General features: G+C 35.2%; 4 protein-coding genes across 4 annotated transcripts; 1 reads left to right on the top strand and 3 right to left on the bottom strand.

Annotated features, from left to right (window-relative positions):
• Nucleotides 1-1,669: 1,669 nt before the first annotated feature.
• PHYBLDRAFT_80250 (hypothetical protein) lies at nt 1,670-2,838 on the top strand (the record flags this gene model as incomplete). Its single annotated transcript, XM_018443569.1, has 5 exons — nt 1,670-1,856; nt 1,931-2,249; nt 2,319-2,387; nt 2,448-2,527; nt 2,601-2,838. Coding segments are annotated over 5 exons (857 nt in total), but the record flags the coding sequence as incomplete, so codon positions are not given.
• A 462-nt stretch (nt 2,839-3,300) lies between these two features.
• PHYBLDRAFT_8849 (CCHC-type zinc finger transcription factor) lies at nt 3,301-3,628 on the bottom strand (the record flags this gene model as incomplete). The annotated part of the gene is made up of 2 exons (XM_018443692.1): nt 3,301-3,443; nt 3,562-3,628. Coding segments are annotated over 2 exons (210 nt in total), but the record flags the coding sequence as incomplete, so codon positions are not given.
• Nucleotides 3,629-4,508: 880 nt separating this feature from the next.
• On the bottom strand, nt 4,509-4,772 carry PHYBLDRAFT_26030 (hypothetical protein; the record flags this gene model as incomplete). Its single annotated transcript, XM_018439878.1, has 2 exons — nt 4,509-4,642; nt 4,712-4,772. 2 exons carry the CDS (start codon nt 4,770-4,772, stop codon nt 4,509-4,511), a joined length of 195 nt encoding a protein of 64 aa, XP_018293305.1.
• Nucleotides 4,773-4,875: 103 nt separating this feature from the next.
• Nucleotides 4,876-9,178, bottom strand: PHYBLDRAFT_166524 (hypothetical protein; the record flags this gene model as incomplete). Its single annotated transcript, XM_018435428.1, has 14 exons — nt 4,876-5,205; nt 5,290-5,483; nt 5,793-5,881; nt 5,988-6,225; nt 6,301-6,740; nt 7,001-7,329; nt 7,398-7,551; nt 7,651-7,756; nt 8,030-8,208; nt 8,302-8,453; nt 8,512-8,533; nt 8,615-8,729; nt 8,883-8,922; nt 9,008-9,178. The coding sequence occupies 14 exons, from the start codon at nt 9,176-9,178 to the stop codon at nt 4,876-4,878; spliced, it is 2,559 nt and encodes an 852-aa protein (XP_018293304.1).
• Nucleotides 9,179-12,620: the final 3,442 nt, after the last annotated feature.

Raw genomic sequence — 12,620 nt, 5'->3', positions numbered from 1 at the left:
CGTTTCAAGGTTTCGAGTAAAAGAAAATATATAGTCAAATAAAAAAACAAAAGCAAGATATCCATTTCAGAATTTTAATAAAGTTGTAATAGCTCATTATCACGTACACAATGAACTACAGCAAGTAATCCATATAACCAATGAAATATACCAAATAACTTTAAGGTTTGTAAATTACGAAGAGGCCGTTGAGGTATGTACTGTAATACGAATGCTGCTTATTTTCAATAGTGTTTTAGAGTATACTTTTTGGTAAAATCTAGTCATAAATTAATTGTAAAGCTAAGAAAAAACTTGCTTCAACCATGCCGGTGCTATTATTGCTACTTTATTTGAATCAAAGCTTTCAATATTTATATGGATTTTTTTTTTTACTTTATAAGGATAAAATATTTAAATAAACCTAGACGAACAGATTTCTCTTTCTTTTTGAGCGTAGTTATCTTTTAGTTAAACAGTTCTTATGGGAGCGCTGGTCTACCTCGCATATCTCCAAAATGAATACCAAATTATAAAGTGGCATTAAAATACAAAATTCAAGTGTTGATATAATTGAGTATTTATGCTTCTAGTGATATATCTATTTGTGTAGATACAGTTTAAATGGTTTGAAAATGTCTCAATAAAACCTGGCTGTAAAGTATCATTGAGTACAGTCAACACCAACTACAGTGTTTTTCCTTGAGATTTCAACGAATTTGGATTTTTTGTAGATGAATTATATTTAATATTTAACAGTTTTCGAGAGAAATCTATACAAGTCTATAAGTATTTTAGAGAATAACATTGATGTGAAACAAACAAAAATATCGTTTGAGAAGAAGAAAGTGTGCGATTACTGGGGGGAAGTTAAAGAAACATAACGATACCAATAAACATTTCAGGTTCACCATGTTCAACAGCTATATTATCATAATTACTCTTGTAAGTACTGCTACCAAATACCAAAAGAGTGTTTTCTGTAGAGTTATAAGGATTGAATCCCGTGTTTTTTTTTTTTGGAAATTAGGAACATTGGGGAAAACCATATAAGCTTTTTGAAATCTTGAAACAGATTATTGTTTTCTAAGAGCAGTATATATCTTGTCTGCTAAAAAAAGCGTACGAAAAGTTAAGTAGCACAGAACTAACAGTCTTGCACAGTTTCTTTCATGCCAGTAGCTGCACCAAGTTAGAGAATAAATGCGGAGACTCAAATAGGTTTACTATGTATTCAACCTAATGCACTTTATTTTTGATAGATATCGTAGGTTCTGTGTATAGATATCATAGACGTAGTAATCGAAACTTAGTATGAGAAAATCACAAGAATCACAGGAAATCTAGTATATATAAACTACTGGGAAAGACTTTATTCTTTTTTTTTTTTAAAAAAAAAAAAGAATAATCTGCTTGTCAAAATAGCATTAAGTTAGCGTCTATCTGCATAATTATACATTGTACTAGTACAAGTACTCGGGTCAAATATCATTAAATAAATAATTGTAGACTCAAGGGCTTAATAAACTCACCGAAAAACACCCCAGAAAGGTTCGAAAGCTTGGTACAATACCTGACATTGGTGTTCTTTTGCAAGGGATTAATCTGATCTGTTATGCACGTGATCGTTTTTTTTCTCAATCGTTTTTTGAGGCGCAGAATTCAAAGGTTAAACTCACTTAATCTGTAACAATGAACACCAAAGATTTTTCAACATCACTACGCATCGCCAAAGATTGGGCAAACTCTGGAAATGGAGGGCGTCCTGATCGAATGATGGATGGAATGTCTGCTAACATTACTCGAAAACTAAGCAATATGTCTCCTAATGAACTCCAAGATCTACGCGACAATAATAAGCGAATGCTGAGCAACCCGTAGGTTTACAATCCCAGAACAATAGCAGAAATTTGCTGATCATTTACTAATCGGTTCTGTTATTTTCTAATAGATCTCTCCTATCAACATTGCCCGATGGTGGTGCTAAACTGAAAGAAACAGTAGAGCGTATTGATGCTATTCTTGGTCCACTTCCTGTGACCGGTAGCAATTATACAGATGGTGGGCTGGAAGAGCAAGATAATGTAGAACGAAGATTGATGAATATTCATCTTAATGAACAAAAAATCAATGTGAGACAACAGGCTGTTGACATGGTGAACAGTAAAGCAGCTGCAATGAGTGATTCAACTCCAGGAAATATGCTGAGAAAAGGAAGCATCAATTCAGCTTCTACTAATGAGAGCCTTGTTGATAAGAATGGTCACCACGTAAGTACTATTACCACAATTAACAAAGGTATATATAATGCTAAAAGAGTATACTGACATATACATTAGGCAAAAGTCCAATTGATGAGTCTAGAAGAAGCCATGGAATTGGAGGCCTCACAACAGAGTCAGGCAAGAGTAAGTGAAACTAAATCTAGTCTTTAAACCGCCAACTGATATTCATAGCGCTTATTATAGGAAGCATACATGATGAGAAGTATGCAGCCATCACAGAAAGCCTACCCTTCGGCTGGAGCAAGCTTAGCGGATGACTTGAGGTGAGAAATTGGATTGGATGCCTTTTTTTGGGATATATCTTTCATGCATTAAACACATGCTTAAATAATCTAGCGTCACTATGGAAAGTATGAAGCTTGATCCCGAAACGAGGCCAGGACGACCTCAGGATGATGACCCTTCAGAAGACGAGAGTGAGGATGATTCTGAAATGGGAAGTCGCCATTCATCTGATGGTGCTTATAATGAAGCAAGCGATGATGAAGATGATGAAAATGATGACGACGGCGACGACGACGATTTTGATGAATTATAAAGAGCTTTTATTTTAATTATGTGTTTTTAGTATGTTTAAATCTTGACTATTTTCATTTTCATTTTCTTTCTCATTCCTTTGTCTTGTATATTATGCTAAAACTTTGCCTCGACTCTGATATAAATTTAGTCTTTCAAAGATAGCCCAGTGTCTACCACTGCTGTTTCATCGATCGTTTTTCTTTTTGACATACGTTACAGTACAAACCATTGTTTCTTTAATTTTCTTGTATTTTTTCTTTTCTTTTTACAATCTCTATATAGAAAAATTACTGTCCAAGAACAACAACAAAAAAGGTGGTTTCAATCAGAACTTAACCACCTTTCTTGACTGCTTCATGACCGCCTTGACCTCTCTGATCAACTTCTTTTCTTCTTTAACCTCCTCAGTGACCTTTTGCTTCTCATTCACAAAGATGTGATAATCATCATCATCGGCACCTTGATCCAGATTAATTTTGCCTACTACGGTAGTACCAGCTTCTTCTTTTGTGGTACCACAATCCTTAGCCAAATGGTCGACCTTTCCACAGAAACGACATCCACCACCATTTGGATAAAGTCCCTTTGAGTTTTCCGGGCACTGTCCAGACAAATGACCCTGTGCCTTGCAAACAAAACACTTTGCAAAAGGCAACTCGTCTAAGCATAATAGTTAGCCAAGCTGCAAGTAATTATGTACTCTAGCACTTACTTCCTTTTCTAGGCTTCTTGCAGTTCTTCAAAGAATGTTCAGTAGTACCGCAATTGTAGCAAATACCCTGACCACTCTGCTTGGCCTCAGGGCAGTTGCCAACGGAATGACCTGTCTTTCGGCATCCGAAGCAAACCTAAAAAAAAATCAAAACAATGTTTGTTCAAGTTACCGAGATTCTGTGTTTTGTAAATTACTTACGGTGCCCTTTTCCTTTCTAAGATCTCTACGTTTCTTGCGCTTGTCATTCTCATTAGTGTTTTTTTCGACTCGGCCGTCTAATATATACCGACATGTAAGAATCTTAGATCTTTTTATTTCATTTTATTTATTTTTTAAGAAAAAATTCTATTTGGTTTACATGGCTTTCTCTTCTCTCCTCTGCCTTGATATCCGGAACCACCACCTTCAGTAGGCTTTTTGGGAAGAAGGGGTTTTACATCGAATGCACCCGTTGCAGGGTTGTCGTGCTTCTTTCTTTCTAATTTGGTATAACGTGTCATGATCGATGCAACATAAACACATGCGAATGGCAAGTTAGGTTTTGTAGTTTCAGCTCCGGCTCAAGGTGGCTTGTTACATATTAAAGGTGCATGAATGGGACCTGTTAAACAAGACAAGACTGCCTCATACTATTATGTAGCTCAATATACACACACTCACACTCGTATACTTTCTCTCATTTCCTTACTCTCTATATTTATTTCCCTTTGTTTTCTTTCCGCCCACCCAAATTTAATTAGTCTGAAAATAAAGGCTAATAGTCAATCATAGTTTTTATAGATAACTTGATCTTGTAGATGAAGCTTTATTTAATATTGACATTGGATTGATTTTCTACTTCTTCTTTTTCTTTCTTTCCTATTGAACAGGAGGATTGCTATTATACATGGTCATTTGTTGTTATTGTTATTGTTGTTGTTGTTCTTTACAATTCACTCTTCTTCATAAAAGGAGTCTTGCGGGAAACATAGGGACCCAACTACATCCACTAAAAGTCAGATTTATAGAGTTCATTCGCTAAATACAAATACAAAACATACCGAAAAGTTCTGGAGATCAGGAACAACGAAGGTGCGGACCTTTGACCAGTCAACTTTATATCCACCCTGCTTAGTGTGACGACCCATGGCACCGGATCCAGTACCTAATGACATGTCAAAGGCGTATTGAGCTCATGTACTTTTAAATTGTCACTTGTGAATCTAAATTCTACCTTTGTAGAAGTTATGACCCTGCTTGGCGGTCAATTGGAGTCTACGAGTGCCTCTCGGCATAGCACGAATGACACCAAACATTATGATTGCTTCAAAGTATACATGGCCCTCGCAAGGTGTTTACATTTATTTTGAAAGAGCGCAAGCTTCAGTAAAGAACAAGTCACGCAGTAGTTTCATTGACATCTAAAGACAGGTCACGTCCTACTTGTTGCAGGGCTGCATGCCACAAGGGAGCACACTCTAGCTTCTTTAGTCGTCGGTTGTAAACTAGTGCCAACTTTTTCATGCACTGGTTTGTCAATTCTGATTCAGTACGAAGGGTGTCTTGAGAAGGGGCAGCAGTAGGACCCAATCCAGGGATATCCATATCTGAAGCACTTGGATGCCATCTAATGTAGGGCCAAATAGCTTGATAAAGAATATCACCAAGGTCCTGGGCAGAAACAAATGCAAAAATCTTGTAGGCAGGCTGGAGAGGTAAAGGGAGATGCTATTGACCAAATAGATGGTTTGAGTTGGATAGTATAGTCGTAAAAAAAAGAAAAAAAGAAAACAACAGCATGAAAACAATTACCGCTTTCAATAGCATCATGATTCTACAAGTTTCTTCTAGCTGTGTGGCATATTTCAAGGTCGTTGTCTCCTTGGCAACTTCAGGCATGTGCCAGAATGCAATGAAGTACACCAATATACTGCGCGTGGTATCGTTAATAGGAGAGCCGGCTATAGCTGAGCATTGTTCAATAATCAAGAATAAAGCAGGGTGGTCTTTAAACGCATTTCCGGTGGTGATATCGCTAGATATTTTATATATATATATATGTGTGTGTGTGTGAGTCCAGTAAATTCCAGTTTAAGATTCTGTTCTGTTAGAGCCTGTTCGACTCTAATTTATTGCTTGCCTTGCATATGGGATGTTCTTTGGTAAAACATTATCATAAGCCTCCAAAGAAACCTTTTGCCTAGGCCACTTTGATGTCAAATGAGAAAGTATGCTAAGGCTTACGGCGGTCGTGTGTTCTGTATTCCAAGTGAATTTCAAGGAGAGTAGTGAAATTGGCACGTTTTAAACCTTACCTCGTGTGGTATCTTTGGAATCACGGAAGCTGTAAAAAAGGCTTGCTGTACGCTCAATGTTGTCTATATAAGTCTTATCCCTGAAATCCCTATATATGTATATAAAGTAGTTAGTTGATACCCGAAAGATTCTTGGAATGATCCTTGGTTTTTTTTCCCTAAGCAGAACAAGGAGAATCAAGGATTGATACATACAGTTCTCCATTCAACAGATCTGTCGTGGTTATAAACCGAGGCGGCCGGTTTACTGGCTGGGACCTGATCTCCGTTGCAGATTTATTTTCCCTGACCTTGTCCAATAGATTGGTCTTTTCTCTCTGCAGGACATTTGGATCTACTGCAGGGAAGATTTCTAGAGCTCCTTGCATAATACAGTCCAGGGCAAGGCATAGGATAGACTTTGCCAGAACAAGGGTCTGACAGCATCCAACAACTAAAAAATAAAATAAAATAAAATAAAAAATACAGAACAGTTTAGTTACAAGGGAACAAAACAAAGCGGTGTTACCCACGCGAGTTTCCTTACTCAGACGCTCAAGTTCTTCCAAGACTGACACTTCTTCTTCACGTTCTTGAGGCGTGATGCGTAGAAACCTATGCTTCATGTGCCTAAACCACGCTTCTGTCAACATCTTTGATATCTGGATTGGCTGAATATTAGATCCGGTATGCTCCCACAGTTTTGAATTGGCCAACACACGGTATCCCATAGCTCTGCATTCCATTGATGGATGGCTCACAAACAAGAGTAAAACTTGTTGCCAATGATCAACAATATACATTTGAAAAGAGCTAAATCCTGGCCTTGTCCCATCTGGTCCATATGCTTCGCCTGTTTCCTCAAACAGCATAGCTAAATTTCCGAGGATCTTCTCGACACTGACAGATCCTTCACTATCTGCGATGTGAAGAGCAATAGCATGAGAGAATATCTTTTCCAAAACAACCCTAAAGAAAACCAAGGCAATGTAGAGTTTTTGAATTAGTTTTCTTTTGTGGTACTAAGCTTCTTTGATATATATGCATTTTCATTCTGATTCTTGATTAATTGAGATAGTGGGATGCATGTATACATTACAAAAATACAGTATGACATAATATAAGCGAGTCTCAATAGACCAAAAGTAAAATAAGAAAATAGAAACTAATTATTGGAAACATAAGGCACCTGAGAAAATTCTGTAATTATTATTACAAATGTTACTTACTGAAATACATTAGGCCATTTTGTCTCCGCAGAAGCTACAAGGTTCAAAACCAAGTAGCGGGTACCACTACTTGATTCTGTTTTAGCATTAGGTTTGTCCAATTGGGTAATTATGCTAACAAGCATCTCGGCTGCCTTTTCTTCTGTATCGCATTTGAATATAATCAATTGCATCAAAAAGAGTGCGATCTTTAGACTATCAGTTCCACGCACGTGTGACTTGGACTCCAATATGGATATTGTCCAATTTACGAGATCTATAGACGAGGGTTGGAGATCTAATTGATCAAAAGAAGGTCTCATGGAGTCCAGAATCGATTTATCACCAGCCTATAGGGAGAAACTGATAAGTTGTTGATCTCAGAATCCAAAGAATGATAGCAATATTCATTGTTTACCGGTATTAGATGGGCCAGATTGAGGCGGGGGTCATACGCCATTGTGTCCAACATAACGGCGACATCCAGGGCGTGTTTCATAATAAGGCTATCCTTGCTAAACGCAACATTTGATAGCCACTGAGGAAACACACTAACGATACTTATTTCTCTGCTTGGATTATTAGGATTATTGATTTTTTTTTATAAAAATAAAAATGAAAAGTCAGTTCAAGGTACAAAATAATATATGTATTAGATCATCAAGACATACCCTGCTGGTGTATATATTCGAGAGTACTCTGAATCACGTTCATACATAAACATAGTCCCAGCAGAATCATTCTCGACTAATCTCTTGAATATTTCGGTCCAACAAGCTAAAAGGGATGTGTTTAAGATAAAATCCGGTGTAGATCAATTGAACACATTGTAGCACACCTTGTGTCAATTCTGGGGAAATATTGGGTAGAGCAAAAATATACCCTAAATAATATCTTTGAAGATCATCGTCTACTAGGACAATATAATATACAATACCCAAAAGCAGCGTATCGAATTAACAGACGTTGTCATTTAGTACATAATTGGGTTTCTTTTAAGCACCCACACACACACTCTCTCTCTCTTTATTTTTATTTTTGGCTATTTACCAGAAGACGTTGTGTCTAATTCCATGCTATGATTTTGTCTTGTGTGCATTTGAGCAAAATACTCTTCGAATAAATTGATTACAGATTTTCGAGCTATAGTGTTTTGCTGTTCAAGTAGATAGGCAAAGACTTTGCTACCTAAAATAGCCAATTTTTTCTGTTCATCTGTACAATGTTCCCTGAAAAAGAAAGAAAGAAAGAATAGTACAAATGGTCAGTTATAGCCATAGTTTAGAACACATAGTTCATATGTTTAAAAAAGAAAATCGTACAAGCCAGAGTCCATAAATGGATTTTGATGAACTTTTAATCCACGTATCAAATATTGATGGAGACGTGGTATGAGTAAAGAAGGACGACCGTTTATAGTAAAACAGATCAACCAACTCATTGTGTTGGTCGATTCAACTGAAGTGGTGACCAACTATAGAAATTTTATTGGTCTAATTAAGATTGATTTGATTTCTTGATACTATACTTACATTAAAGAGAGTATCAAGAGCTCTAAGCAGCAAAAAAATTGAGATTTATTTGCAAGCATCATTTGTGCATATACACACACACACACACACAAATTAGGCTTACCTTTCTCTTGTAGCTTCAAGAAAGGCAACAGATTCAGATATAAGCTCAACCATAGCCCTGTTGATTTTATCTCTCATAATGTGTGTAATATTCTTTGCTGTATTGCTTTTCGCATCTATTCCCGGACATTTTGTGTCAATTACACGATATTTATAATAGAGAGAGCCGATTCATTCATTTGTCTTTATTCTTTTTTCTTTCTTTCTTTCTCTTTTATGTACATATACACACACACATTTATATATTGTATATTGTATATGCATATTACCATTTTTTGGAATTCTTTTACTAAGGACCGTGTATGCCCACTATGTAATCGAATTTATTTATTTTTATTTATTTTTCTTTCTTGGCCTCGTTCAATGATAGATAAGACGCGCTATTATTATCTACCGTTATCAATTTCTTGCCGTCGTTTGGCAAGTATATCTTTAGTTTTTTGATAGAAAGGTAAACGGAAATTTGAGCGTCATTAAATAATTCACTGCTACTGTTCGTTGGTAATTGCTGAATTTCATTGGTCAAGGACTCAAGATCTGCATCTAGGATTAATGGCCAAACCATGACAGAGAACAATGTTTGAGCATTACTATTGCGTTACAGCCTCTTTTCTTTAAACATCACGTGAAATGGACTGTGGAAAGACAGGCAAAAAGTTAACCAGCACAACAAGAGACATGATATGTGACTTGTATTTCAATATTACACTAGGAATTCTGCAAAAAAGAAAATGGACATACGGGTGACCAATGGAAGATACTCAAATTCTTCAATTATTATTATTATTATTATTTATTTTAAGAAGATTGGCTTGGGAAGGTTTCTTACCTAATGAAAACGAGGATTAATAAGAAACACACATACATATAAAATAATTGTTCATAAAAGTTTGAGTTGAATTTTTGTTTTTAAAGGAATTTGGATACATGGCTTGTACCTGTGTTACATTCAATTCAAGACTATATACAAACCCACATCAAGCTCTTGGGTACTTAGCAACGTGTCTGTTCCAAAAATAAAACTGATACAAATGTACCCAAAGTCAAAAGGCATTTTGGACTCCAATATATCTAAAATTATATATAATGAACTTATTACAAATACAAATACAAATCAAAATTCTGGAATACATGGACAAATAGTCTTTGGATCACACCTCCGAATCCCCCCCTCCTCCTCCTTTTCCTTTCCTTTTTATGATTATTATCATTACACAAAAATATATACACAGAAATACTGTATACGATCGATGTAAAAAAAAACTATTAACCCAAGATATATAATAATATTTCATGGTAAAACAGAAAGAAAAAAAAAGGGCATCTTAATGGAAATTGTTAATATAAAACTTGGTAATTAATGTAATTGTACATCACTAATACTAAAGGGAAATGGTATATTTAATTATCTATAAACCAAGTAACACATATACAAACACACGCCCCCAAACCTACTCTAGATTTACCATCTTTAAGACTAGGCTATAAGATATAGCATATTTATATTTATGCCTATATATATATATATATATATCTTACTGTCAAACAAACACATAAATAAATAAATAAACAATGGTTTATTTTAATGTACATGTGTGAAATTGTAAAATGAATCCCAAAAAAAAAATTCGATACCTAAGCCTGTGAAACAAACTTCTTTAGTTATGATTACTAGATAGATAGATATATACACAATGTATACATTACTCTATTGCAGGAGATATGCGACATAACCTAAACCTACACGTGTTCAAGCAATAGACGCCTTTTTATCACAAACTGTTTAGTTTGTGTTTGTGTTTGCAAAGACCACTCAAGATTTGTCGAGACATTTACGCCCAGACCTCTGAATCTAGTTCAGCCTTTGATGGCATTATAACCATAAACCCATCTCTTTTTCTTTTCTTTTTTATTAGCCAGAATCGTACATGGTCACCGAGCACCTGGAAGATGTGTAACTGTTTGTTGGAAGCTACTGTTATATTATATTGTAAAGAAGACTAGATATATATATATATATATATATAAGCGGTCTAGACATAACAATTACAAGCTCTTTTTTTTTTAAAAAAAAAGTATTGGGTTGCAAACCTTTGCACAAAAGATCACTTTTTTGTTGTTGTTGATCTTTATTCTTACAAGGAAATAACTAACAAAGCCCCACTTGTATGTGTGTGTATTACCCATGTTAATACTCAGCACTATGTATATATGTACGCCTACCAAATTGATTAGATCATTTATCTAATACATGTAAAGTTATCAAGCCATGAAGCCATTGTTTGATTGGATTTGTAAGAATACCTTTTACACATTAATTACAGCCCAGAATGTACATCATTTATACACTCTGAATGGAGTTTTTTTTTATATTAGACAAAGAGAGAGAGAGAGAGAAATCTACTACAAGCTGTGATGTAATTTGTTTAGTTAGATGCTTAGTTTTGTATTCATAATCATAGTCATATAAGAAATGTGGCATGTTAATATACAATATTTATTTTATACAAAGGATATTCAAGTATTGCATGCACGCTGGAATCTTATGGCTAATCAATAAGACGATCAGTTAGAACAAAAGAAATAAAGGCATAATTCCACTGTGGTTCAATAGATTGGGATAAAGCCCAAAATTCAAAGTTTCATATCCGTAACATCTGTGATATTGACTTTTATTTATTTTTGAACTACACAAAAACGATAAAACAAATACATGTATTTCTAAAGTCCCAAAATGAGTCAACTTTTGGAGAAGGCTCAAAATGCTATATTTTTATTAAATGAAAAAAAAAAGAGCGTGTTTCAATATAAAGTAATACCAAGCTGTACCATACCTCTTCTTCTTCTTTATTATTATTATTATTATTAATTTTATTCTATTCTATTTGGAACAAAGAGTATGTTACGACTGTAAAGCATATATAGATATACATATATCCTGCAGGATAAGAATAAAAGTTACCAGGGATAATGTTCTCTAACATATATATAAAATTACAGCCATCTTAGAAATACAGCTAAGAAAAATAAAATAAAATAACAGTATACAAAATACTGATACAAATGTCAATAAATCAAGTTGAATACCTGCCCATGCGGCTTTAAAGAAAAAGGAGACAACGACTTCTTCTTTTTGTAAATATTATTGATATCTATAGAAAATACTATGTTTTTATATATGTATATGTGATTTATAGTTATAGTCGTATCACGCTTTATATCTTGAAGACCAATGCCAAGAATTGTCACTTTTATTTATTTAAAACAAAGGGTTATAAATATTGATTACTGTCAAATATCCATTGCTGTGGAACCAAACAAAAAGCTTAGTGTATTCTTATAAATATACATGTAGTCTAACCAAAGATAACCAGTCGATTCATAAAGCCTTTAGTTTGACACGGAGGAAGGACCTGGAAAGTATTAGGCGTGTCTATCCTGACAAGACACATAGCTTTGTTTTATTATTAGAATAAACCAGCCAACCAACCCAGAAAGTCTTGGAGAGCTGTACCCAATCATATAAAGTATCAAAGTTCTCATTTTTTTTTAATCAGTTCATCTGGCATTGACGGCGGCGGCGGCGGCGGCGGCGGCGGGGGAGGTCTACCTGAGTTTCTGTTTTAATTGAACTCTTTCTTCCACTGGTTCTAATAAAGTTCCTTGTTGCAATTTTTTTTTAGAAAAAAAACCATAAGCACAAGGAGATCGCCTGGATTGACAGTCTGTCTTAACAAAAAAATCTTTATTGCAATCTGTCGAACCACTAAAATTCAACGATCTATATCTATATGTGAGCGAGTATGCGCGTGTGCGTGCGCGTGTGCGTGCGCGTGTGCGTGTGCGTGTGCGTGTATCCAGTGCTCCTCTATATATATATATATCTTTCTTCTTCTATTCGACCGGGTTGGGAGCTATGTTCATGACTATTACCATGGTCACAGCCATAACCACAGCCACAAATCCCACAACACCACCTAAAATTTACATGCTTCTTATTCGGCTGT

The sequence above is a fragment of the Phycomyces blakesleeanus genome (genome assembly GCF_001638985.1).
Source record: "Phycomyces blakesleeanus NRRL 1555(-) unplaced genomic scaffold PHYBLscaffold_7, whole genome shotgun sequence".
Classification (NCBI taxonomy): domain Eukaryota; kingdom Fungi; phylum Mucoromycota; class Mucoromycetes; order Mucorales; family Phycomycetaceae; genus Phycomyces; species Phycomyces blakesleeanus.
The sequence above is the reverse complement of the archived record's forward strand: the minus strand, read 5'-3'. Positions and strand labels throughout refer to the sequence as shown.